At 43.4% G+C, this 26,363-nt stretch overlaps 1 protein-coding gene across 1 annotated transcript in view; it reads right to left on the reverse strand.

Moving 5' to 3' along the window:
- The window catches only part of eys (eyes shut homolog), a 364,937-nt gene that overhangs the window by 198,223 nt on the left and 140,351 nt on the right, over window positions 1-26,363 (reverse strand). The window contains exons 25-31 of the mRNA XM_063191194.1: window positions 22,425-22,521; window positions 19,817-19,924; window positions 18,145-18,290; window positions 12,090-12,261; window positions 11,858-11,936; window positions 9,110-9,300; window positions 2,597-2,721 (exon numbers count right to left, since the gene is read on the reverse strand). Of these exons, the coding sequence (XP_063047264.1) occupies window positions 2,597-2,721; window positions 9,110-9,300; window positions 11,858-11,936; window positions 12,090-12,261; window positions 18,145-18,290; window positions 19,817-19,924; window positions 22,425-22,521 (918 nt within the window). The remainder of the gene's footprint in view (window positions 1-2,596; window positions 2,722-9,109; window positions 9,301-11,857; window positions 11,937-12,089; window positions 12,262-18,144; window positions 18,291-19,816; window positions 19,925-22,424; window positions 22,522-26,363) is intronic.

Raw genomic sequence — 26,363 nt, forward strand, 5'->3', positions numbered from 1 at the left:
ATACACTCACATGCATGTACGGAGATGCACACACACGTGCGCAAACACACACACAAACATTCCTCTGCCAGCCCACTCTATTCTACACACACACGCACGCACGCACGCACGCACGCACGCACGCACGCACGCACGCACACACACACACACACACACAAACACAAGCACACACACACACAGATGGTACACACAAACACACCTCCACAAGCACACCCAACCCCAACCACACACACACACACACACACACACACACACACACACACACACACACACACACACACACACACACACACACACACACACACACACACACACACACACACACACTGCTGCCCCGCTTGCCTGCCCTGCACCATGGCTCTGAAGTGAGTATCAATCGTAACTCCAGCACAGTGATTTGCTTTGGCTCGCCATCAGCATGCACAAGTACACTGGCAAGAAGCACCCCAACACAGGGGAGCAAGGAAACAAAGACAGAGTGATAGATAAAGAGAGAGAGAGAGAGAGAGAGAGAGAGAGAGAGAGAGAGAGAGAGAGAGAGAGAGAGAGAGAGAGAGAGAGAGAGAGAAAGAGAGAGAGAGAGGGATGAAGGCATGAAAACAGACAAGGAAGAAAGGGTAAAAGAAAGGACAACAAAGAAGGCAGAACCAAAACACAATATATGGGCATAACCAACGCTGATACTCTGAAAAAAATCATCCCCATATATACACTGCAATAACTTTTTTATTTTTTTTAGCATTGGAATTTCTCCTTTTAAAAGTCACACCTGCTTCTTCACTTCTCCTAAAACATCGCCGGCTGTGTAACACCGTATCGATCTCAGTGCTTCACAGAAAAAGAGAAAGTCAGTGTTGTCGTCTGACTGAGCACAATGTTTTTATGGTCGGCGCCACAATCCCAAAGCTTTCTACTCCTCTCCCCCAAGAGCATCCAAGGTGTGAAGAAAGCATAGCTGCTGTGTAATTACAACAACATAATGCAATATGACAGAAATAAATAAGTCAAGAGACAAATACATCCTGAACGACACACATGTGAACAACAGCTCTCCTCTGCTTCGACAAGTGGCAGCATGGCTCCCCTGTGCCATACTGACGTCCAGCGTTCTGGCAGGGTGGCATTCTGATTTACACCAGTAGAAATGTTTTCTTGTAGTCGTACTTACTTTTCTACTCCCCTGCCCAGAGTTCCTTTCCTCCGACCATACTTCACCTCTAGTATAACAGTAAAAAGCTGTAATAATCTAGCCTAACAGTACATAGCTGTAATAACAAGGCTGCTGCTACTACTACAGCCTCCTGATGTGATGTGCTGACTCGGTTGTATTTTTATGGTGGGGCTACCGTAGGACGGATCCAGCTGGATGGTAATCTAGAAAATGAGAACTGGCTTCGGCCTTCATCTCCACAACAAAAGAGCCTTTCAGTGTGTTGTGGAAAGGTAATCACAAAGAACACGGAAGTAAAAAGAAAAAAGAGAAAAAAAAGTATGCAAGAGCCAAAAATGTCATCAATGACAGACAGGCACGACCCCCAACTGTTCCTGAGCAAATCGTGTTAAATCACAGCCTTTTGTGGAAACTCGCCAGATAAACTGCTAATAAACACAATGTTGGATGTGACTAATTCGGTGTGATTTGCCTTTTTCACTTTAGTAAATAAATATGGAGCCACTTCACAGGGTCATGGCGCGCCTCTCTCTTATCTTGAAGGGCTCAGGTAGCTGCCGCTATTCTGCCTTGGGCTGTCCCTGCCCGGGTCTATAGGCAGACATAAAACAAGGCACGCAACATTACGACGCCAATGCCATTAGCACTGAGCAAGCCGTTAATGATCGGCATCCAAAACAACCTTGTGATAAAAACCAACTGCGGTGTGTGTGCCCAGTTGCTATCTGAAGCCATTCTCCGTTCCAGCACCTTGGGTGTAATTTGGTACTTGTGAGTTATTCTTTTTAACCCTTGTAATGTGTTCGTGTTTTGGTTACATAGAAGGTGAATTTGACCCGGGCACATAGAAAAATAACACAAAAGGGAAAAATCACAGCTCATGTTCCCCTCACCCTGGCTGTGAATTTTTGTTTATTTATGTTTTTGAGAGTGGGAGATACAGAGAGAGAAAGATAAGGAGACAGTGAAGAAAGTGAGTAAACTCAATCCAAGCTCTCGAATTGAACCACTAGTGCTCTTATCGCGCAAGGTTGAAACATTGATGCACAACTGAAGGACCAAACAATATCTGCACTCCTTTTTCCACATACTTCACCCTCTGTCTTGTCTACTCAACATGTGAGCACTGTACTGTTGTATCAGAGAGTTTAGAAAATGTTGATGTTTAAGCCCCCCAAAGTGATACGGGTCAAAATGACCTGGGAACACCTTCTGTGTAATAGAAATATGCAGGGGGGGTTAGCAAGGGGGTCACTATTTTTTTTGTCAGATTCATGTTCCTCACTGAAAATGAGCCAAAGCCAGTGAATCTCAGTGTGGAAAATAATAACTGACTATTTTTCTCAAGCCAAAAACTGAAAACGGGTCAAAATGACCCGAACACCTTACAAGGGTTAAGGGGAGAAGAGGGCCTTGCTTGCTTACCGGGTCTACAGTGGCAGTGGTATCCATTGGGTAGGTCCTGGCAAACAGCCCCGTTCTGACAAGGGTCAGAGCAGCACTCGTTGAAATCCACCTCGCAGAAATCCCCAACGAACCCAAGTGGACATCTGGAATGGAAGTGTTAAACCGCTTCATCACTTCAATTGAATATCATAACTGAAGCATAAATGCAATTTTGTTATGTGTAGTGTGCAGTGAACACTTGTGTGGTGTGGAGTGCTGTGTCACAATGACAATGGGAGTTGTAGTTTCCCAGTTGGGCTTTCGCTTTCATCATTTTGTACTTATGGCATGCAGGTTTTTTGTACAGTAGGCATGCACAGCAGCTGAAAATTATATTATTACCACAGAAGAGTATTGGCCAGTGTGACGTGATAATTGCTGTTATAATTCACTTATTCACTGACAAATTGTCTCGAGCCACCTGCCCCGTGTCTGAATCACATTCAGGTTTCGCTGGAATAAATCTGAACTCTGCCAATATGGAACCCTGCCCATGTGGCGGCCTATAAAAATCACACTTGCCATTTACCATATGGGAAAGATAAATCTAGACTTAAAAGATGGAATACACTTAATACTTACTACCATATACTTCATATCCAAATGGCAGGTCAGACAGACCATATACGGAACGTAAATTCCCAAAGTGCTATCTATGATGGTGGGAATGAAAGGCACCATAATTATACTGTATGTTAACCAACTGCCATTCTATATTCTACATAAAACCAACATGAATGGATTGAACAGACTTTTGCGCATGGTGGGGGCTTGGTCCCAATAACCGTTACTGGTGTCGTAAAGCATCTGAGCACTCCCAGCAAAAGCATGCACTGCCAAGCCATGAAACATTATCCTAACACATAAATAATGTTATGTGGTTATTATGATGGGAACATTTGCTCAACATTTGTTTCGCCTGCAGCACTGAGAGGCTTGATGACACCATTCAGCACACACCACACTCATTCAACATTCAAGATCCACACGTCGAGAATGTCGTCAACGTAAATACAAACACACGCTTTAATGTAGAGCCCTTTTGCTGATAATTGTGTCTAATTTGTTTGTTACTTGAGGACGCGTCTTGGTGAAATTACACTCCGTGCGGAGATAGGGGGAGAGCTCTTAGCTGTTACCCAGTTAGATAATTGAAATGCAATTTAAAGAGAGGGCCGCACTTTTCCCCGGAGGCAGTTGAGTGGCTATCAAATCCACGAATCATCATCCAATCTGGGGCAATTCAGCACTGTTATGCAAAATATGGGAGCCTAATACAAAATTGATTGAAGCACATTTCTTCCTGCCGCTCTGGCCGAGGCGTGCGCTTGTATCCATTACCAAATGAGTCGCCGGTGGTATAAGCTAGTGGCAGAGTGCACCCTAATACCGGGTGCAACCAGAGCATTTGTTTTCCATTTGAGAAAAAAATCAATCCAATAAAAAATGCATTTTCCACTGACCACATTTCTCTGTTTTACAATCCCCTATTCATAATTGTCCACGCTGCACTGCGCTGCATGTTGAATGCATTGCATACATGGCTGTAGGCACTGATTTCAAGTGGTGCTGATGCTACACCCACTGACTCCATTTGCAGTTTCATCTTCCCACTGATTTGCTGCATGGATTCGGGAGATAAGATTTCAATACAAAGATATACACTGCAAAGAGCTAACATACATCACAGATGGAGCAGATCACTGTGCCATGATCGAATACCCAAATATGGCTATTGCTTAAGCCTGGCTGCCGTATCTGCACTATACCGTAGAGCAGTGTTTCCCAACCTTTTTTGTCTCATGTACCCCCTAAGCCTTTTTGCTGTGCCATGAGTACCCCCTAACTCATGTTCTATATTGCGTTCTCTATCCCAGTGTTACTATGCTCCATGCATTTGCTAAAATCACATTTTTCCAAGTACCCCCTGCAGTGTGCTCGCGTACCCCTAGGGGTACACGTACCCCTGGTTGGGAAACACTGCTGTAGAGTACACACACACACACGCATACAACTATGCACAGCTTTGTATATATGCAAAATTGATCACAGAATAAACAGAGATTTTCATGATACAGTCTGTCAAACAGACATAAAAGAGCTATCCAATTTACTCTCTCTCCCTCCCGCCCTCCCTCTCTCTCTCTCTCTCTCTCTCTATATGTCAGGCCATTTTAGTACTTCCTCTCTCTCTCGCTCTCTCTCTCTCTCTCTCTCTCTCTCTCTCTCTCTCTCTCTCTCTCTCTCTCTCTCCTCATAGTGCAACACATTATTTAAGTTCATCTGTGTTCGGATGTGATGTCCTCAACACACTGATTAATACAGTGCCCCGGTGGCCTTACCAGAGGCAGTAACTGCGCAGCTCGACATTTGGCACTGGTATTTAATGCTGCAAAATGCCACACCGGATAAAAAAAAATGTGGTCAATCTCACTAATTAGCCACTAGCTTTATTTGGACTCTCTTGTTACACTTAACCTCGCAGGCTTGCCATCTAAGGTTGCAATCTCTACGTTTAATCAAGGTGATTTCCTCAATACGAATTTTAAACTTCACACTTCAAGTCACCAAATATAGGACTTGTAATGTACACACATGGCTTAATTCGCTTGTGCAAGATTTGGTGGCATGGTCTTATTAACTACAGCAGTGTTTTTCAACCACTGTGCCAGGGAACACTAGTGCGCCACCAGAGATCATCTGGTGTGCCGTGAAAAATTGTTTTTAAAAAGACTGTACATTGTTAAGATAGGCAATAGGGGGTTATTTTAAGTTAACATTTACAATTGATGGTTTGCCTTGGCATTTTGTTCTCGAAAAGGTGTACCTTGTCTCAAAAAAGGTTGAAAACCACTGAATTACAGTAATTAGTGCTTGCCTGCGCAGTGCATACCGGAGTATACTGGAACTTCTTCCCTTTGTTGCCTTTACTGAGTCTCCTGCAACACCTCAGCTTAAACACCACGTGTGCCCCCTTCATTTCAGACTATCATTGAGAAAAAGGCAACAGAGAAGAACACTCTTGGTTTGGTACGCTGTAAACATAAACACCTATAGGCATGTTTTTGCAGATGGATAGTTGAATTATATTGCCTGTCCATCAGCTGTGATGCATCAATCAATCCTGTGACACTTCATTGAATGGAGGCCTAAAGGGACATTGGCAAGGCAAATTGCACTCGCCCTTGGCATCTATTTACGTATTCTGACCAATGGAATGAGCAGAACAGTACTCTCAGATGCATCTCCTTTGGTGTCAAGAACTGTTTCATATATATTATCCTCAAAGGTTACTTTTAGCATCTTATAAAGCGAGGATATCAACTATGTATGGGTAGATGACGTGACGTGTAAATTTTGCTGTCGCAGGCTCTTAAAATTAAGTAAATTCATGCTTTCAAAATTGTCAATGCTTTAAATGATTAAACTAATGTCGTTGTTGTGAAAAAGTAATGTGTAATAAATCCAGAGCTTAAATAAGTATACTTAATTTTGAGTCAAATGTCACATTTGTCCTATGGTGTGACTGAGGCAAGCCTGGTTCTCCATAGTAGGGCTGGGCGGTTTTGGAAAAAATTTGCATCACGGTTTTCTTTATGAAAATTGATATCACGGTTTTCTGCACGTTTTTTTGATAAGCGGCGATTTCCCCCCAAATCTTAATCTTTCGGACGAAAAAAACTGAAATTAAATTTAAAAATGAGATAAAATCATGAATTTAATCTCCATTTCTATTTTATCAATTTTTCATTTCAATAATATTTTTATAATTTATAGTTTATATTTCCCTACCCAGCACTTTAAGTTCCCTTTCAAGTAAAAAGGGTTAATAAATTATTATAAGCAGCTGTTTTTGGCTTTTTTTCCAAGACAGCCCAAAACGGCATATTTCTTGTTCTACACCTGGCAACACTAATTGCTTAGTTCTCGTTGTACACCTGGCAACACTGATCACTAGGACCGCATGTAGCGCTTGCGCAGCGCTTGACTAGCGAGTGGGACAGAAACGGAGCAGACTGAAGATACACGAAAACAAACGGATTTACTTGACATTGTGTGAATATTTTCTTTGAATTAAAGGCCAAATCTAACGTAGAATGTATTTTGTCAGGTAGTTTGTGTCATATGGCGATGTATTTCGCTCCTATTTTGCTCCCAAATCATTTCAAACAGCAATGTATCTTGCAATGTATCTTGTCTGCCCATTGCATTTTGTAAGCTAGGCTAAATTAGCCTCAATGGCAAAACTCAGCCTTAACAGCAGTCCTGCACACACAGTTGGGATGGTAATTAAATATAGTTAAGAATCTGAGAACTGTTGTAGCCTATTAGAATAGCTTACATTTGATCTCACAAAGTTAAATAAAAGGCTAAGTTAATTCATCCATGCCATGTGGGTTCTCCTAGGCTATGCTTCACTCTCACCAGCTTCTTCTTCTTTAGCGTGATTAACCAATTATTTGTATTGCTTCAATCAACATCTTAAATTGTGTTGACATTTCCTAGTAGAAAAGCAACAGTGGACTTATAAAGCAGAGTTGAAATGAAGTGTGAAACGAAGTATGAAGTTCGCACATAACCAAGTATGAACAACAACAACAACAAAACCGTCTCTCATCAAAAAGAGAACCTTGTGTAGGTGAAACCGAGATCACGTTTTTTTAACGGTATACCGCCCAGCTCTATTCTCCATATTAAAACATTTTTAAATAAATAATCAAAGCTCAGTCATTTGTCTAAACAACCCTGGCATGTTTTTCAAGGTTTTTATTTTAGCAAGTGGCAATGCTTAATTTTTTTCCTGTTTTTCTGAGACCGTATGGACTTGTGAAACTTTGTCGCAGAAAATAATGTCCTGTGGTGTGACATCATTTTTTTGGTTAATTCTGTGGATAATTATCTATTGTTGAAGCTCCAGCGGTACATAAATTGTGACTTTAGACCCTTAAGAAGCCAATGGCAAGGGTGGATTTTAGATTTTTCTCTCAGAGTTCTTCAGTCAATCAATTATGTTTTGCTACCACAAGATGTATTAGTTTTGTAGTCCTTTGGTGTGACAGCCATAAAATACATTTTGACAATAGTGTATATTTTTCATATTTTTTTCTTATGTAGATGTATGAAAATGCATCTTACTAAAGGTGAAATTGTATTTCAGTTGGCAACGACATGGCTTTAAATTAACTCAAAAGCTCAAAAGTCCTATGGTGTGATGGTAAAAGTCCTATGGTGTGATGGTAAAAGTCCTATGGTGTGACACTTTGGAGTATCACACCAAAGGACAAACAGGTCACACCAAGGGACTAGATATTTGAGAAATAGCTTTTAAAACAACTGGTAGTACATATTTTTTTGTTTTGTTGTTTGACTAGATAAATGTTGTGTATTCAAATTACTTATTCCTTTATTGGCCTTTGGAATTTATACTTTGATGCATTGTTGATGAATATTTGCTGTTGATTTTAGATACTGTCAAATGATATAAAATGTCATTAATGGTGCTTTGAAACCATAAAATATAACGGTAACAGTGAAGGAAAGATCATTGAGAGAGTATATAGAGGAGTATAGATGAATAAAGTATGCTGTGGAGAGCTCAATATACAGCATAAATGTGCTGTCCAGCTTGAGATACCAAACAGGCACTGGCCACTACACACTACAGGTTCAATGGTGTGACAGTCATAGCATACCTACAAAAGTGTGATGGTCATGCCAAGGTCACCCTTCAGTATGAGTCTTATGAGCTCTGCAGGTTACATTCAATGACCGCATGGCTGTCATTAAGAGTTACGATAGGCTGATAATCGACGATTCAAAGACTTATAAGTGTAAAGTGTAGGTCCATATTGACTACAACATTATATTATGATCAAAAAAACAAAATAATCATGTTGATATATTTGTTTCTGGCTCAATTTGCATTTCTGTCCTTTAGCGTGACATGAATGTCCTACGGTGTGACATGTTATAAAACGCTCAAATATTTGTTTGAGCTAAACAATATGTTTGATAAACACTGAATATTGCATTAGGGAAGAACAAATTATCGTCCCTGAAAAGTTAGTATAAATTCTGACAATTTTGAACATTTAAAAGAAAGATATCCCTGTTTTTCCTCAAAGGTTTCTAATAATCTCACTTCTAATGGGAAAAAAAATACTTAAATGGTAATTTCTCATGAAATTAAGACTTTAAAAAATTGCAATAAATATGAAGAGTGTAACAATGTTCATAAAACTCCATCAAGCCATTTCTACATTACTTAATATATTTATTTCTTAACGTCACACCAAAGGACACATTTTCAGCAAATTGCTTTATCAACGTAAATAAATAATCAATGAATAGACCAACATTGTGACCACTTTGATTTTTTGAAAGATTAATTGCTGCACTACGTAGACATATACTTTTTTCCCTCATAAACAATGTTTTGTGAAAAAAATGTTTTTTGCTGCCTATCCGTCATCTACCCGTATACACACTGACCTGCAGGTGAAATTGGAACCGGGCCCGTCCACACATGTGCCTCCGTTGAAGCACAGAGATGCGTTGCGCTGACATACGTCGATGTCGACTTCGCAGTTCTTCCCGGCGTATCCATCCAGGCAAAAGCAGGCGTATTTATCAGTCAGGTCCACACAAGATCCTCCATTCAAACACGGCCTGGACCTGCACTCCTAGTAGGCAAAATAAAAAAGAAGGAAAAATAAAAAAGTAGGCAAAATAAAACTCGATTGATGTCAAAGTTAAGTATTCAAGCCTCCTGCAAACCTTCAGGATTTGAAGGCATCATCACAAATAAACCCACCGGCATAGCTTAGTCATCGCCGCCGAGTACTGTTCATCCCAGGCCACGGTCAAAATGTCTAGACAGAAATATGTACGTCTTCAACAATGATAAACAGATACCTGTCTACTTCAGCGCATTTTTTAATTTCAATTCTCAATTTACTGCGGCATGTAACATGCACTTCTTCAACCATGGCAATTCTCATTTCATACTGTATTGTGTGCAAAAAAAAAAAGAATTTATGAAAGATTCAGTCTGTGGAACTGTCATGTGCCCAAATTAACAAGATGCTGATCTGAAACACCTGGGGCATGTGTGTGTGTGTGTGTGTGTGTGTGTGTGTGTGTGTGTGTGTGTGTGTGTGTGTGTGTGTGTGTGTGTGTGTGTGTGTGTGTGTGTGTGTGTGTGCGTGCGTGTGTGTGCATGCGTGCATGCTTGCGTGTGTGTGTGTGTGTGTGTGTGTGTGTAACTCTTGACTTTTCCCAGGAAGAAAACACTTCTGAGTCTCCTTTCAAGGTGTCAGATGCCTGATCTACTGTACCTGGGGTTTCTGGGGCTCAATCACACCACACACCAGTAATGAATCAGTGTGAAAGTAGAAGGTCTCCATGCCATCACAAGCATTCACACGAGAGATTTGTTTGTGCCATGCATGTGCATTTCCATCTCTTTTGTTTTCAGCAATGTTTCCGGGGACGGTACAAGGACAAATGAGCATGCCCTTCACAATGGAGGCAATCTTTTGGGTGTTGTACAGTATACTGAGCCTACATTCAACAATAAACCCAGTATATACGGTAGAATGTACACCACAACGGCATCTTATGCACAAATAGATTGGGAACCATTTTACTGGCTTGCGGGATGCATCTTAGGACATAAAGTGATACTGTCCCATTTTTGGAAATAGGCTCATATTACACCTCCCCATGAGTTAAATAATTGAGATATACCTTTCTCTTGTACTTTCAATCGTTCTCAAATTTTACCTCCATGCTAGCAGTTAACATTGAGTCCTATGAGACCAGCTGGCGGCTAACTGGTCTCATAGGACTCAATGTTAACTGCTAGCTTGGAGGTAAAATTTACACTGCCGTACTCAGAGAACGACAGGAAGTACAAGAGAAAGGTAAAACTCAATTATTTAACTCAAGGGGAGGTGTAATATGAGCCTATTTCCAAAAATGGGACAGTATCACTTTAAGAGGAAAAATGGGTCTGCAAAATGTTTGTGACAACAAGTGAAACATTACACATGTTGACACACCTAATCTTATTTTCGGACCAAACTTGACATTTGGGCATAACATTGGGCGGCATATCCAGCATCGCCGGAAGGATAACCAAAATCTTCAGTCATTCTGAGACAGTCGCCACGCTGACAGAGGTGTAACTGGGATTAGCTTGGACAACAGAACCTCCACCTTTTATCAATGCCGCAACACCTTCCAGTGACACCAAAGGCAGTCGGAGCTGCTGACAACGTGCTTGTCATTGCAAGCCAATCCCATATTGGATATGTAGCAGGACAGCTACAACCCCGTGGCTTCAGATGAAAGGTCTAAATATGTAATATCAGAAATAAATGGCATAAAGATGGGATTAAAACAAACTTAGACTTAAAAGTATTTGCTCACATTATTGTTCATGAGAGGACAAATACACCATTATTAAAAAGACCTACATTTTTATGCTATGAAAATGTAAAAGAGGTATCTAAAGAATGTGGAGGGCACAGCAAAGTACCATATGTGTATTTTTAGCACCTTTTATTCCGGTGAAAAAAAGAGCCCTTGTGTCCTTGCTGATTTTCGAGAACTGCTGAGAACTAAATACAGTGGAATCCCAATAGTGGATTGAGAATGGAAATTGACATATTCTCTTTTCAGTCAATGCCACGCAGAGGCACTTACTCTGAGCTTTAGGGGCCCTTTTACTTGTCAAGAGACGTAGTCAATCACGGCTGCAGGTAAAAAGGTGTGTGATGAATCACAGTCTGAGGAGTGAGTCATGTTGCCAGCAGTGTTGCCAGATTGGGCGGTTGCCGCCCAATTGGACTACTTGGGATGGCCGTCAGCAGGTAAAAGCGGGAAAACAGGGCCATTTGCCGTTTTTTTAAGCAGTTTTGTGCCCATAGAAACCAATGCAATTTATTGAAATTGGGCAGAATTTAGCACATTTTGGCGGGTTTCGAGAACCTTTTGGGCGGATTTTGATCAGACAAATCTGGCAACACTGGATGCCAGCTAAGCTCAGCCAGCACAGCCCAGTCTACCGTTCTTTACTGCACTTCTATTCAAAAGAAAGCCACAAGCCACATATCTCGCCTCAGCAGCTGCTCAGAATGTGGATAGTAAAAGACAGTTAGTCAGTCGACCTGACACGTAGTAAGTTCTCACTGATCATTAGCCTTGCGTTTTTGAGGTGTGCTGCGAGGGACTTACGTCGATATCGGTTTCGCACGTGTAGCCACTCCAGCCAAGCTCACAGTCACAGTGGAAGGTTCCGTTGCCGTCCACGCAGCTGTAGTGGTGAACACGGTTAAAATATGCATCAAGATAAATGACCAGTGACCTATTAATCTTGTTAGTCAATACCGCAATCGGAAATCCTTCACGGACTACAATGATCTATCTGAATTGAATGCATAGTTAGTCACAGAGACGTGTCAGTTACCTGCCGTGGGCACATGGGGCTGACAGGCAGTCGTCGATGTTGGTTTCGCAGTGCAGCCCCGTAAAGCCCCTCGGACACACACACTGGTAACCACTGGGACCGTCCACGCATCGGCCATTGTGCTGACACGGGTTGGAGTCGCACTCATCCACGTTTAACTCACACCAAGTTCCTATACCAATTAGAAAGGATGAGATGGAGAGAGAAAGAAATTAGAGTTGGCAATACCATCTGTTATTGTTAATGGAGTAGTGAAATAAACCTTGAACAAAGCTACCCAGAGATCTAACGAGAAAAATCACACCTTCAGTGAAAAAAAACAATATTGGAATGTCTGTAAAAATTAAATACACCATCAGTATTACACAAGTCAAATATCACACATAACAAGTCATAGTGTCCATGTTTTATGAATAGCAAGTTGAAATTTTGGGAGTACAGAATAACTGCTGCCTGCAAGATGTCTCTTTGCTATTTCATGCTGCCACAAAGCCACCACTGGCAACTCAAAGGGAAAGAAGCTGTTTGATTTCTTCTCTGCCATTTGCACATTCTAGAACTACAGTGTCTAGCGACTGCCATATTGTGCTATAGGCTGATGACGAGTGTTTGGGTTTTTTTGTCCTCAGAGAGAAACATGTGAGGCTCTCTCCCAGGCATAACAATGGCGTGTCAATGAGTACATCCCATGACATGTTTACGCTGTAGGAAACGGCTGTCTTCGATTGTCCATGTGTGGTGGGTGGGCGGGTGTCCTTGGAGTACAAATTAAAGACTTTGTCATTTGCATTTAGATAAAGGGGCTCGTGTAGGAGGGCTAGGGAGATAATGGTGTCATCATGGTCTAGTGTTTCTCACACAATCAGCGTATGCTTACACCAGCACAGGTAAATATGAGGACCGTGGGTCACAAATGAGGAGCAACCAACTACCTGTATTCTCTGGGCTTTGTTTATCTGCTCTTGGTATCTATCCGCTGTTGTTTATTTATTTACTTGTTTATTTATGAAACCCATTTAACAACACAACCTAGAAATGGTGACCCAGTGTGCTATTTCCAACGGTGGCCAACAAGTCTGTAGCGTGTGCTCATCTCTCATGGAACTGACTTGCATGGACAAAGACAAAATCGTGAAATTGCTGCCCAAAATAACTCAGTATATGGAGATGAGACTGAAGATGTCTTGAAATTAGAATACCGGTATACCATGCACAAAGAACACTGAAGACTTGATGAGGCAAATTCAGTACATGATGTTATTACTGTATGTGTATGTACCAGATATCACATCGGTACGCTGATGACCTCAGTGATGAGGTCAATGTATGAACATTGGCATTATGCATTAGACTCAAACATGGGTGCACACACACACACATAGGCACTCACGCACACACACACGCACGCAGGCACGCTTTTCAGATAATGGCCAGATACTGTTCAGTATGACTGAAAGAGGACCGCCGTTTTGCATTTCTATTTTCTCATCACTACATTCCCAAATTGGATTGAGATTTTGTGTGCAAATTAATTCAGAAGTCGTCCTTCAACTCTAGAAGAGACCGTGGGAAGAGGAGGTGTGTGGAAAGATGAGCAGTGTGCCCAGAGAAGACACAATAAAAAAACCTCCATTATCGTTCCTTGAGAAGGAGACAACAACCAACAGAATATCAGCAGTTGCTGTGTTTAAAGTGTTGTCAGCATATGTCAGATATTCATATACTGTATATAGTATATATGCAGAAAGGAAATAGAAAAGCACGGGCAGACTGGCTCTAGCTATCTACAGTAATGGGTGACAGTCACAAGATCCGGCAGTGGAAATGTCCATCAAATAGACATCACTGAAGCACACTGGCAAAACTCTTATTCATCCTCTGGCTGTTTCTTTAGTAGTATGTCTGATGCGAGACCAACAATAGTAAAGGCTCCTTTTTGAAGAGTCATTAACCACCTGGCATATGAACATACGGCTCTTTTCTTCTGTTGTCAAATACACCCGCCATGTCACCATCTTGTTTGAATGCATCACTATATGACAAAAAGTGCCAAGACAATGACAAACACATATTTGAGAAAATGTACTTTTGTGAAATACAGAATAGCTAGCTATTACAACGTTGACGGGAGGGTTTGCCGTTCACACACAATGCATACGGTAAACAAGGCTGTCAACACCATTGTTTACCAAGTCTTACTCCGCCACCGCTTTTACGTAAGACCTAAAAAAGTTAAAACTAGGGTTGGGTGACATGGAAAAATGCATCAGAACAGTGTCTGATTATATGTGAAAAATCCAGGCAGTCGGTTACTACTCTCTTAGGGTGTTTTCACACCTGGTCAACTTTCAGCCATTTAAGCAAACTCAGACCTGTGACTCAGCATTTTCTGCACATATGTGAATGCTCCAAAGTGTAGCCAGACCCCTCAGAAGTGAGCCGTATTGAGACCATTATTGATGTGGTCTCAGTATGGTTCATTTATGAGTCCTGAAAAGTTATACTTGTTACTAGGTGTAATCACTTGAGGAGAGCTCTAGAGGACCGGGTGTGATCAAAAAGAGGAATGTCACACCATAAAAGCCATGGGACCAGAGAGAGCAGCTGGTTCTTTTCATAACACACTTACAATAAGAACAAAAAACAACTGAGTCCTTTTGCAGTCGGTTCACTTTTTGGTCCACTTAAAGAGAACAGCTTGGTTGCTAAAACCCACCCTGCTGATGTCATGAGAACATGTGTGTAGAGCATTTGCAATAAGATTATATTAGTTGTGTCTCAGTCTACAAACTCTCAGTATTTAACAAAAAGAAAATGCGATTTTAAATAAATATCTGGGGTAGTCAATCTTCTGTATAAAAAAATCCAAAGTACATGTAGATCTGTATCCATTATCATCTAAACATAAATGTGACACTTTTAACGCAACAGAAAAGTCTGGGGTTATACTATGTAAAAGCTAAACTTAGTTATGACAGCTCTAGAACCAGCACTGTCTAACGTAGGCCTAAGTCTGTTAATAATAAAAGGCCAAAGTCTTGTCACTATCCACTTATTGTATTTTACTTCATTTGGTATTTTGTCTTTGTAATATCACGTAGGTATAGCTGAATTTCTTTTTTGAGTGTGCAATATAAAAACACCTAAAACACCTTTCTCCTTCTACTCTGACACGGCTACCTTCGACACAGTTGTTTTGTATGCACTGGTTGCAATGCCAGTATCAGTGATGCCATGCAGGCAGAACTCCAGTGGTTATGGATTGAAAAAACACATTCTGTGTCACATTCCGAAAGGACGGACGCATAATGCGCCAATTATGCTGCAATTATTAATAATAACGAGCCCAATTTTCTCTGTGAACATTAGTCTTTCTTTATTATGCTCGACCTTAAATGCTCTGCATAATTAGGGTCCGTTTCAATATTGAGAAATAATGGCGTGAGGTGCATTTTAGGGTCTCCTAACTGGATTACTGAACGTTTAAATGTCCCTCAGTACCCGTAAACCCTGGCTGACATTTCCCGCCGAACAAGGGAGGTCATCTGCACTGGTGTGCAAAGCAGATCCATTAATCATAAATCACCATCTTGTTATGCACTTGTTCGTTTATACGTAATTAAAAGCAGAAATGAATAAATAAAAGGTGCAAAAGCAGTTACGGCTTCTTTTTTTTTACTAGAATGATTGTATGCCCAATGTATGTTGGCGGCAGCTTTGTTTGTAAGAGAACTGAAGGGTGCAATGTTGTCTTGATTTAATTTAAGTGTGTAAGTGACTTCAGAGTAGTTGTAGTAGAGTGTAATTAGGCAGAAAGAGCAGCATTCAGAGAAGCCCATGGCAGCCCACTGACAGCAACTTGTCAGGCATTTTTCACCCCGGAAAATCCAGGTCTGCGTTTGACTGGAGTCTTACCAGAAGACAGACCAGAGTCAAAATATAGATCATAATTCTTAATGAGATTATATAAAAGCTCCTAAATCCACACTTCCTTAACGGAAGAGATAAATAATGCATCTTGACATCTGGCTTTGTAGAATATGAGGAGCCATGCAGAAAAGAGATTAAAACTCAGTTACGTTTAATCCCAATGTTAGCCCTCTTAAGGGATCTCGCAGAATTCATCTGAGAAAGTACCAGAAATTAAATAACCTTCTCCTTTTCCCCCTCAATTATTCCTCACTCCCGGAATTGGAAAACTAACGGGAGATTTTTATCTTTTCAGAGCTGGCGCGAGAAAAAAAAAGGTTGCATCAACTTAAGTGGTGAAGACTGAGCATCCAGGAACAATTTGCGAGACGAACACAGAGGGTGCATTTGATATGATAATTAGTCCATATGCTACACAGCCCACTCTCCACCTAGCCCTGCTAAAGGAATGTGAGTGTGAATCCAATTAAAACAATTTCACAGCTACACTTATTTTTTTCCCTATTTTGGCCAGAATGCCAATGAGGCGAGCTGCAACAACTATACCGAAGCAGGGTAGCTGAAAAGCAGAATAAGTCTAAGTACAACTAATGTATTATAAATTAGCCGGTAAATGTCTTGACAGAATTAGCATTCAGTGCTGCTTCAGCACTGAGCCTCCATAATGCAAATCAAATGTGTCTTCGTCCTGGAGGACTGATGCTCATTACTGCTCAGCGGTTAATTGACTGATTGAAGACATTGATTGGACTGACAGTCCTTTCACCTGGTTTCCAAATGCCTGATTTGCTGACGGCTGAGAGAGCGCCATGCAATCTGCACATAGACATGTGCCTAGCCAGCCCACCGCACACGCTCACTCGCACACTTCACCAACCTCTGGAAAAACATGGAACACCACTCCATTTCAAGCCTCGTGAAAGAGTGTGATCACTAAAGCTTGCCAACAATTGCATTTCATATTGAAGCTGTGCCCGGCGAGCAGTAGATCTTGAAAAGGCTCCTGCTAACAGCCATCTAAGCAGTGAAATCAAAACAGAAAAATCTCTTGTCTGGAAAAAAAACTCTACTGTTTAACTATTACATTATTGGATTGGAAAGGCATTCAACCTATCGTAACTGTCTTTTCAAACTCACAATAGAACCCTTCTTCTATTATTTTTTTTTCTTCTTCTATTAATTTAATGAGAGATCGGTACATCATTTATTGATTTCAAACACCAGACGAAAAAAAAAAGAAACCACTGACAAAAAAACCCCACAAAACAAACATTTGTCTGGCACAGAGTGCCTTTTGTCACTTTTTTCTCCCCCTCTCTCTCTCTCTCTCTCTCTCTCTCTCTCTCTGTTCCCTTGCCACACACTCTTTGTTTCTCTCCTCTTGAGAAGTTGCCGTGGCGTAACATGTCTTATTAGGACAAATATTTCCTATGAGCTCAAGTCGCTTGAACCAATCCAAAATATATCCTCTGGCTCCACTCTCCAGGGAGAGCCTGGCTACCTCAGATGAGCTGCGAGTAAGGGAAAAAGTAATGACTTGTACTATGCCGGGCGGGGGCCTAATAATAAAAGCTGCTTCTGTGGGAATTGGGGCATGTGTGTGTCAGGTTTTTTTTTTTTTTTTGCTCTCCAGAGTCACAATACCTCGGAGACTTCCCTCCCTCTTCCCCCGGAATAGGATAAATTGATGATACAGTGGGGAAGACAAATGAAATTAATCTTCACGCGCATCTGACAGGAATCAAGAGAAGATGGCTCAAGCTATAAAAAGCTCAACATCCGTCACTGGAAATACACAATGGAAGAAAAAAAATATATACCAACATGCATACTTACATGCATGTGTGGAGAGTAAATTTACCTCAGCTTAAAATTACATGCTACACTGACACTGAACATTAATTTCCCAGCCAGTGGCAGGCAGCCAAGCATGGCTGGTGAAGGCAGACACACAGACAGACACAAAGACACGACGGTAGCTCGGATCTGCTACCATGTAGCTTTAGTCAAAGTGGTGGCCTGTATTCAAGGAGATCCGTACCCTGTGCCACTGATTGCTTTGTCACCGCCAGTGCGAGGTAGGTACAGTACGTGGGTAACCGTGGAGACGTATGTACGTACGTACCTGAGAAGCCGGGGAGACAGACGCATCGGAAGCCTCCGGGTCTGTTGACACAGACGCCATTGTTGAGGCACGGAGATGCCTCGCACTCGTTCACGTCTAGGCTGCACAGGGCCCCGAAGTAGCTTGGAGGACAGCTGCAGCGGAAGCTGAGGCATAGAGAACATAGGAGGGGAAGAGAAGAACACAATGGAGGAGGACAAGAACACAATAAGAAAAAAATAAAGTGCATGGAAGAAGAAGAAAGGCAAAGAAGGCAAGAAGAGAACAGGGAGTCAGAGGAAGTCATAAGAGCTGTGCAGTGGCATCGTAATATATCGCTTTAATACTTTGGGGTGGGTGAACTAAACTTCGAGGCTTTGGGCATATTAAAAGCTGCAATTTTTATCTTGTGTTGATGTTTTTATTCCTTTGTTTACCTCAACAATATTGATCAACTCTTGAGTCTTTAAAAAATTGACTAAGTCCAGTCCTGTGAAAGATATTCTCTGCAGTTGCACAGAAAAATAGGATGCATACCACATACAGTGTCTGAGTGCATGTTTTATGTTGTTTACTGTGGTCTGCTACGGTTCGCTGTTGCATGTTTATGTTAACCCCAAAAGGCTGCATGGCAAACGGCATCGCTAAGGAGAACGCTCAGATATAATTGAGGCAGAGGAGACAGGAGGTCTGTACCCAGCCCAGTTCCCATAATGCAATGTGCCTGGCAGGGATGCTCATGGGGGGCCCCTTCAAAGGGACTGAGGGGCTGGACCTCTGAAAGCACACCTGACGTGAACTCCCTGGACTACGGAGAGAGAGGGGGGGGAGGGGAGGGGGGGGAGGGGAGAGAGAGGAGGGGGGGAGAAAGAGAGAGGGGGGGGAGAAAGAGATAGAGAGAGAGAGAGAGAGAGAGAGAGAGAGAGAGAGAGAGAGAGAGAGAGAGAGAGAGAGAGAGAGAGAGAGAGAGAGAGAGAGCTGGGTCTGAAGCTAGTTCTGTGGTGTGGGTGGAATCGGGGTGGGTGATGTTTCTGCAGGAGGTCACATGGGAGCAGTGTCTTCATGACAGCAGACAAACCGAAGACAAACCATTTAGGACCTTTAAATTGGCCCAGGGACTTTCTCTCTACTCTGCCCATCTGTCCGACTACGTGAACCAACCAAGCAGCCCCTGGGCTCCCATCATGCCCCGGGAGCAGGGCGAGAGGCGGCAGGCTGGAGGCTGAAGGAGGAGGAGGAGGAGGAGGAGGAGGAGGAGGAGTGGCACCCCCCGCACTAAAACCCAGTCAGGGCCATGATGGTCTCCTCCTGCTGGAGTCGCGCTACGCTCTGCTCTGCTCTGCTCTCCTCTGCTCTTCTCCGTCCTTAGCAAGGCAGCTTATATATGTCAAGGATGAAGAAGGGCTTGTTATATAAGTTGGAGCACTTGGGGGAGAATAACACCATTGCCTTTTTGCGGTCTTGGTTTTTTTTCTCTGCTTTTTTTTTCAAAGGTTGTTTTTGTTCCTCCTCCAACAACAACAGTTCAAAAAAAAGAAGAAAAGAAAATCAAGTCACAAAGCAAACAATCTACAGCACAAACCTTATTTGGTCCTCAGTGTCATATTCAATTTGGGAAGGTGTATATTTGGGCTGCAGACTGTAGGCAAAGGGCTAATGGAGAGACCCCTGGCTTTGTGTCCAAACAACAAACCTGTTCACCAGGTCTTGGCAAATGCCTCCGTTTTGGCAAGGGCTCGAGGCACACTCATTGATGTCTTCTTCACACAGCCTGCCGGAAAAGCCTGGTTTGCAGTCACAACTGAAAGCCAAAGGAGAATCAATATTATTGACACCTTTTAGATTAAAAAAAAAATCAGTTTGCTTACTGCCGCTGAATAAAGCTTTTTTGCTCCTAGAGATAGAAATGATCAACGGCAATTTCATTTTAATGGCATTAAACACTGACGTAAATAACACACCACATTTATTAATGGCTAAGGAGTATAAGTTAAATGTATATACATTGAATGCATAATCAGGTCATCTCTGCACCACTATAAAATAAATATGCCTTTGTTTAAGACATTTCATTTCATAATAAACACATTCTCCACAGCTATGATAACCTCGCGTTGGATGAAATTCATGGCATCACAAACACAGCAGGTGATTTAATCACATACAAGGAACGAGCGTTGGCATCCCTTTAGTAGTGTGAATCGTGCTGAAATGAATTTGTGCAAAAACACATTCCAATCCTTTTCTCCAAGGCATCAATTTTCTTTGGACCGCTGCATCAATATGTTCACATTTCCCACCCCCTGCTGGGCCGAGCACAATCTCTTTATTTACCTCTAAATATATCTCTTCTCAGGTGCTAAAAGGCAGCGGGCCCATTTCCAAGGCAAGGACGACGACCAAATTGAGTTCCGAAGTGAACACAGACCCACAAATTTACTCGAGCTCCTCCTGTACTGGATCGCCTTATTATGTACGGGGAGGAGGACTTGGCGGGAGGCGCTGAATTTACAGATGGGCTGCCCCCGTAGCAAAGCATCCTCCTGGTATTGCACAGAGTTGTGTGGGTGCTGTCAGACAGACTGCACTTAAAAGGTGGCTGTGTGACCATGTGCAGGGAAGCCGACAAGGGGGGTCAAAGGGGTCACCTGTCCCGGGCCCAGGGAAATGGGGGGGGCATAATTGGGTCTTCATTACATTGAATGTATTGGGTGGGGGGCCCTTTCAGATGACTTTGTCCTGGGCCCAGACAAAGCTGTCAGCGGCCCTGGCCACGTGTCTGTGTGCTGGTTGGGCTGGGTGTGCTGATTTGTACTGCCAATGGTCTTCACACTGGCAGGACCACCACCTACCTCAGCGTGGCGGCCGCTGAGGACCAGTGTAATTTGGCTGTGTGAGTACACAGAGCAACACAGCTGAACTCTGCTGTGAGAAGGGGAGGGTATAGAGAGGGAGAGACTTATTCTCACTAGCCTCAAAAAATGCAGTGGTCAGCTCCAACAGGTTCTCTGGTGGTGGTGCAGATAAGCAAGCACGTGTCGCACACCACAGCAAGCTAGGCGTCTTGTCATTACATGGGGCGCGCTAGCGATGCCTCTTATCAAAATCATTAGGGTAACAATGGCGGAGGAAGATGTAGGGGGCTGAAGCAGCAAGATTTAATCTGGCTGGACGTCTAATTTTGTCTTTGTGCGAGAAAGTGCTTACAAGTCATAATTAGGAGCTCGGGCCACCGTCTGAACATCAGAGCATCTGGTTCTCTCATCACTGCTGACCTCAGGAGGTCCTCATTTCCATAGACACAAGGTACAGTACTGCGAGTGGCTGGGCTGCTCCCACTATACATATGCTGTCCACTGGATTGCTTTATGCAGCATTACTTTACATAATGGTTACATGATGTTTACATGATGTGGTGTATCATTAGCCTGGGCGAAAAGCCGACTTTTGAATCCGTCTCCGTGGACGGTGGGAGATGGTCTGATCTTACTCAATCATTTAAATTAATTGAAGTTCCAAACTCAAATTAAAACCCATATTGTGCTTTATTAGCATGCCTGTTACGTTATAGTGTCGCAAAAGCATACAAATAACAAAACGAAAGTGTGAATATAGTTACCTTAACCAATCAGTGACGGAGCTCGCGGGTGAGTTCTACGTCACCCCTCTCAACTGTTTGCTGATTGGCTAAACACTGAGAGAACCGAGCTTGAGGCTTTTGCCAGACGATGTGCGGAGCCAAAATCTTTGGGTGGAGTACAAGGATGAGGTCGCCAGGCTAGTGTATCATTAATATACTGTTGAAGTGGCTAGGGCAGTAGGGCTTTTTAAAAGCATGTTGTAATGAACTTCTTTTTATTCAATTCCATTTGAAATTCATAGTGGAATAGATAGATAGACGAAAAAATATCAATAGTAATAATTGCTTCATGAGTATTGATGTGGTCAAACTATCATCACCCACAGGCATAATTCCACAACTAGGGTTACATCCAGGGCTGGACTGGGGCTGAAATAGGGCCCGGGCACTTTTGGCTTAAAGGGGCCCCGCTCATAATTAGTGGTGCAGAACCGACTCACCGGTGGGCCCCACACCCTCATGGGCCCCGCACCCTCGTGGGCCCCTATTTTCAGAAATGTAAAAAATAAAATTATAAATATAAAAAAATATATACATTTCTGAAAATAGGGGCCCACGAGGGTGTAGGGCCCACCCGGAAATGCCCGCTATGCCAGATGGCCAGACAGTGCAGCCCTGGTTACCAACAGCAGGTGATTTTCCCCCCGTGCGTGTAGCTTACGTGTAGCTGTTGATCCCGTCCACACAAAAGGCCTGGTGGTGGCAGGGGCTGGAGCTGCACTCGTCCGTGTCAATTTCACAGTGGGCTCCCTCAAACCCTGAAAGATAGATGAGACGGTCACGGATCAGCAGGTCCCTGCGCGTCCTGAAAGCATTAGGATCAATGATAACAAAGGGCCCTTGTGAATGCCATCTTAATGGAAATGGTAACCCCCATGGCATATCTCATCCGCCAGGATACCTAGCCACCTTGCAGGTGGTCCACAGAGAGAGGTGTGAGGAGGGGAGGGGAGGGGAGGGGAGGGGAGAGGGGGAGGGGGGAGGGGGGGTAGGTGCAGCAGAGCACAGCCCAGGCCAATAACAGATCGTTCAGGGAAGAGAAAAGAGGAGAGTGGTAGGTAGTGGTATGTAGTATATGGCTGTGTGAGTGGGGATCTCGTTAAGTTGAGGCATGAGAGGAAAAAGGAGGTGAGGAGGAGGAGGAGAGAGGGAGAGGAAGAAAGAGGTTAAGTTCAGGTGCTCCTTTCAGCCGTATTCATTAGGCGGTGAGGGATGACTGAGGATTGAAGCAGCATGGACGTTTCATGAGACTTTTAAGGGGCTGGGGGGGTTGGGGGGTGGATGGGGGTTAGGGAGCAAGCGTGCGTATGGAGGTGAGAGTACGTATAGGTGTGTTGCAAGGCAGGATGGAGGAGGGTTTAGGGGTATGGGGATGAGGATGGGGGGATGGAGGAGAGCTGGCTTTGACTGAATATTCCGGTCCATCAAGAGGTGTGCCCCTTTTTCAAGAGGGATCGCACTTCCTTAAGACTTCTTCAGCCGCCTGATCTCATGAAAAGGTGCGCTACTGCATTTCAAGCTATGTGTATTCCGCCTGCTGGTTCAACACACTTTTTGTTTGGAAAAGGAGGGCTCTGAAAGAGGGAATTCAAGTGCTCTTTGGCTCTTTGAGATCTACTTTGTAGAAGATATCAAAAAACATGCAGGTTGCCAAGGCACTCCTCTGAAATACAACCACTTTAATATAAAGACTAGTTCATATATAAACTCAAACAATTTAGACACTACCAACACGTGTTGACAGTGTCTTTAATTTAGGGATGGCCCGGGTTGACAGGGTTCAGTTTCGGCAAACCCTAGAGTGGCAACTGAGCCGAATCCTACTGCATATGGAAGCGCAGCGTGATTATGCTGTCACTGTTTAAGAGAAGTTATTGCCTGCTATGCTGTTAGAAGAGGGATACACCTTCTATAGGCAAAATACTTATTCCATGTGTTTGATACAAACTTTAAAAAAAAATCCCTTGTTAGCTTAAAGAATACTATGGTGTGCCTGGACCAAAACCGTCCCCAACCCTAACTTGTCAGTAAAGGGGTGCTTTTGCAGCTTTAGTTTCGTAATTGACAGCAAAACAAGCAAAGAAAACAGCGAAACAGTGTGACCCTAACCCTGTCACATAGTGTTGCGGAACACACATAAAAATAAAAATGTGTCGCAAGACACACACGCAGTGACAGTTACGTATAACTGGCATTATTATTTCACACATTCTCATGTTGGCTTCAGAGCCTACAGTACAGTAGCAGAGAGTGAGTTTGGTGAACCACACTGGATGATATCCGGCAAGGTGAGCCTCCTGGGTGCACAATTACACTGATACCACGGCAGGTATCGTATGCAATTTGCCATTACGGGCATGTTGTTTAACTGTCTCAAAAAATATGTCTCTTCAGACATCATCAAAACCCAAAAAAGGAAGAGATGAAAAACATGCTGGAAATCTGTATGCATTGTGTGCAGCCAGAAGGGATGGAAACCAACCGCGCATGTGGTAGTTACCACAGCCAACACTGCAATTACTGTGCAATTTTAGCAAATGCAGACAGGAGACATCTGAAATCATATTGTGGCTCCATACCATATAATAGAGATAGGGGCTCATCAGATAGCCTTTCTTTAAAAATGAAAGTGAATGCGAATTATGTGTGTTGCTGGTTTTGAGGCCAGATTTTCCAATAGACTTCGCCGGCTCAGCAGTGTTTACTGTCCTCAGTGAGGGGGGACATTGACAAGATGCATAAAATATGATAAAAGAAAAGAAAAAACAACATGTCATACACTCAAACTATAGAAAATTCTGTTTGTTATTCCACATGCTTACACCTTTTTTGTCCATCAAATTGCACTGGCGTATTTAGGCATTTAAATTCACACTGCCACAATTGGGTACGCACAACTCTTGTCTACTCTGGTTAGCTGTTGATTATGTAACTACATGACTCTGCTAACATGGTGTGGGCAGGGCGACTCAAAGCCTTGTCCAGGCCCACACCAAAGGCAAAGTCATCTGAAAGGGCCCCCCTAGCCCAATACATACAATGTAATGAGGACCCAATTCTGCACCCCCTCTCTCCCTGGGCCCGGGACAACTGTACCCTTTCCTTCCCCCGTGTCGGCACCCCATGGTGTGGGTGATGTGTTTCCTTCATGTCATCATCACACGCACCCACCTGTGCCACTCTTCCTCCCTCCCTCCATGTCTCTCCCTCCTCCTTTTCCTTCCTTTTTTCTCCTCCTCTCTTCACTCTCTCATTCCCCGGCGCTAGCAACACAGGCACTCGGGGGGGATGTTATCAATGTCCCGAAAGGACTCCTATAGTACGTGACTGGGGAAGCATTCCTAGCATGCTAGAGGGAGGTCAGGAGGGAGGGAGAGAAAGAAAGAGAGAGAGAGATGGAGGAGGAGAGAGATGGAGTAGTGGAGTAAGAGAGGGAGGAGAAGAGGACAAGAGAGAGAGGGATGCAGGAGGATGGGTTGGAGTAACAGAGAGAGGAGGAGAGGGAGAGAGAGAGAGAGATGGAGGGATGGAGGGAGGAGAAGGAGGGAGCGAGAGAGAGAGAGAGTGAGAGAGAGAGATAGAGGGAGGCATGGGAGGGAGAGAGAGAGAGATAGAGAGATGGAGAGGGATGAGAAGGAGGGAGGGAGGGAGGGAGGGAGGGAGGGAGCTGCTGGGATATCTGGTGATTACAGACCTCCAGAGTCCTGGCCGGGCTGGCCTGTCAGTCAGTGCGCTGGTGGAGCACCTCCGGGGCAATCCTGAATGTCAACTGTAATGCATCCCCATCGCATCGCATCCAGCGCCACCAACACACTGACTGGAGGCTGCACTCTGTCACAACGCCAGCCGACTAGACTGCTATCTGTATGTGTGTTTGTTTGTGTGAGTGAGTGTGTTTGTGTGAGTGTGAGTTTGAGTGTGTGTGTGTGTGTGTGTGTGTGTGTGTGTGTGTGTGTGTGTGTGTGTGTGTGTGTGTGTGTGTGTGTGTGTGTGTGTGTGTGTGTGTGTGGGTGTGGGTGTGTGTGTGAGTGTGTGTGAATCTCTCTCTCTCTCGCCCTTTCTCTCTCTATGTGTGAGTGTAGATTTATTTATTTGTATGTGTGTCTTTTTCTTTGTGTCTCTCTCTCCCTCTGAGCATGTGTGTGTGTCTGTTTTTTGTGTACATTATCTCTCTCTCTCTCTCTCTCTCTCTCTCTCTCTCTCTCTCTCTCTCTCTCTCTGTACTTGAGCATTTATTTATTTGTGTGTCTGTGTGTACTCTGTAGGCCTACTTCTCTGTGCGTCCCTCTCTCCCTCCGAGCATGTAAGTGTGCATGTGTGTGTGTGTGTGTGTGTGTGTGTGTGTGTGTGTGTGTGTGTGTGCGTGCGTGTGTGTGTGTGTGTTGCCGACGACATGACAAGCCCAGACACTCATTCCATCATCACGCCGCCATGGATTCATGGTCGCCATGGGAGCGGGGGGAGAAATCCCCCTGCCCAGACATATTGTTTTGTCAGGGAGTAAATAAATAGATAGGACTCTGTGGGTTGTCTCTCTCTCTCTCGTGCACGGGTGACACCTTGATTGCTATAAAACATCGCTGATCTATTACGTTTCCAT

This window comes from Engraulis encrasicolus, chromosome 24 (genome assembly GCF_034702125.1).
Source record: "Engraulis encrasicolus isolate BLACKSEA-1 chromosome 24, IST_EnEncr_1.0, whole genome shotgun sequence".
Classification (NCBI taxonomy): Eukaryota; Metazoa; Chordata; class Actinopteri; order Clupeiformes; family Engraulidae; genus Engraulis; species Engraulis encrasicolus.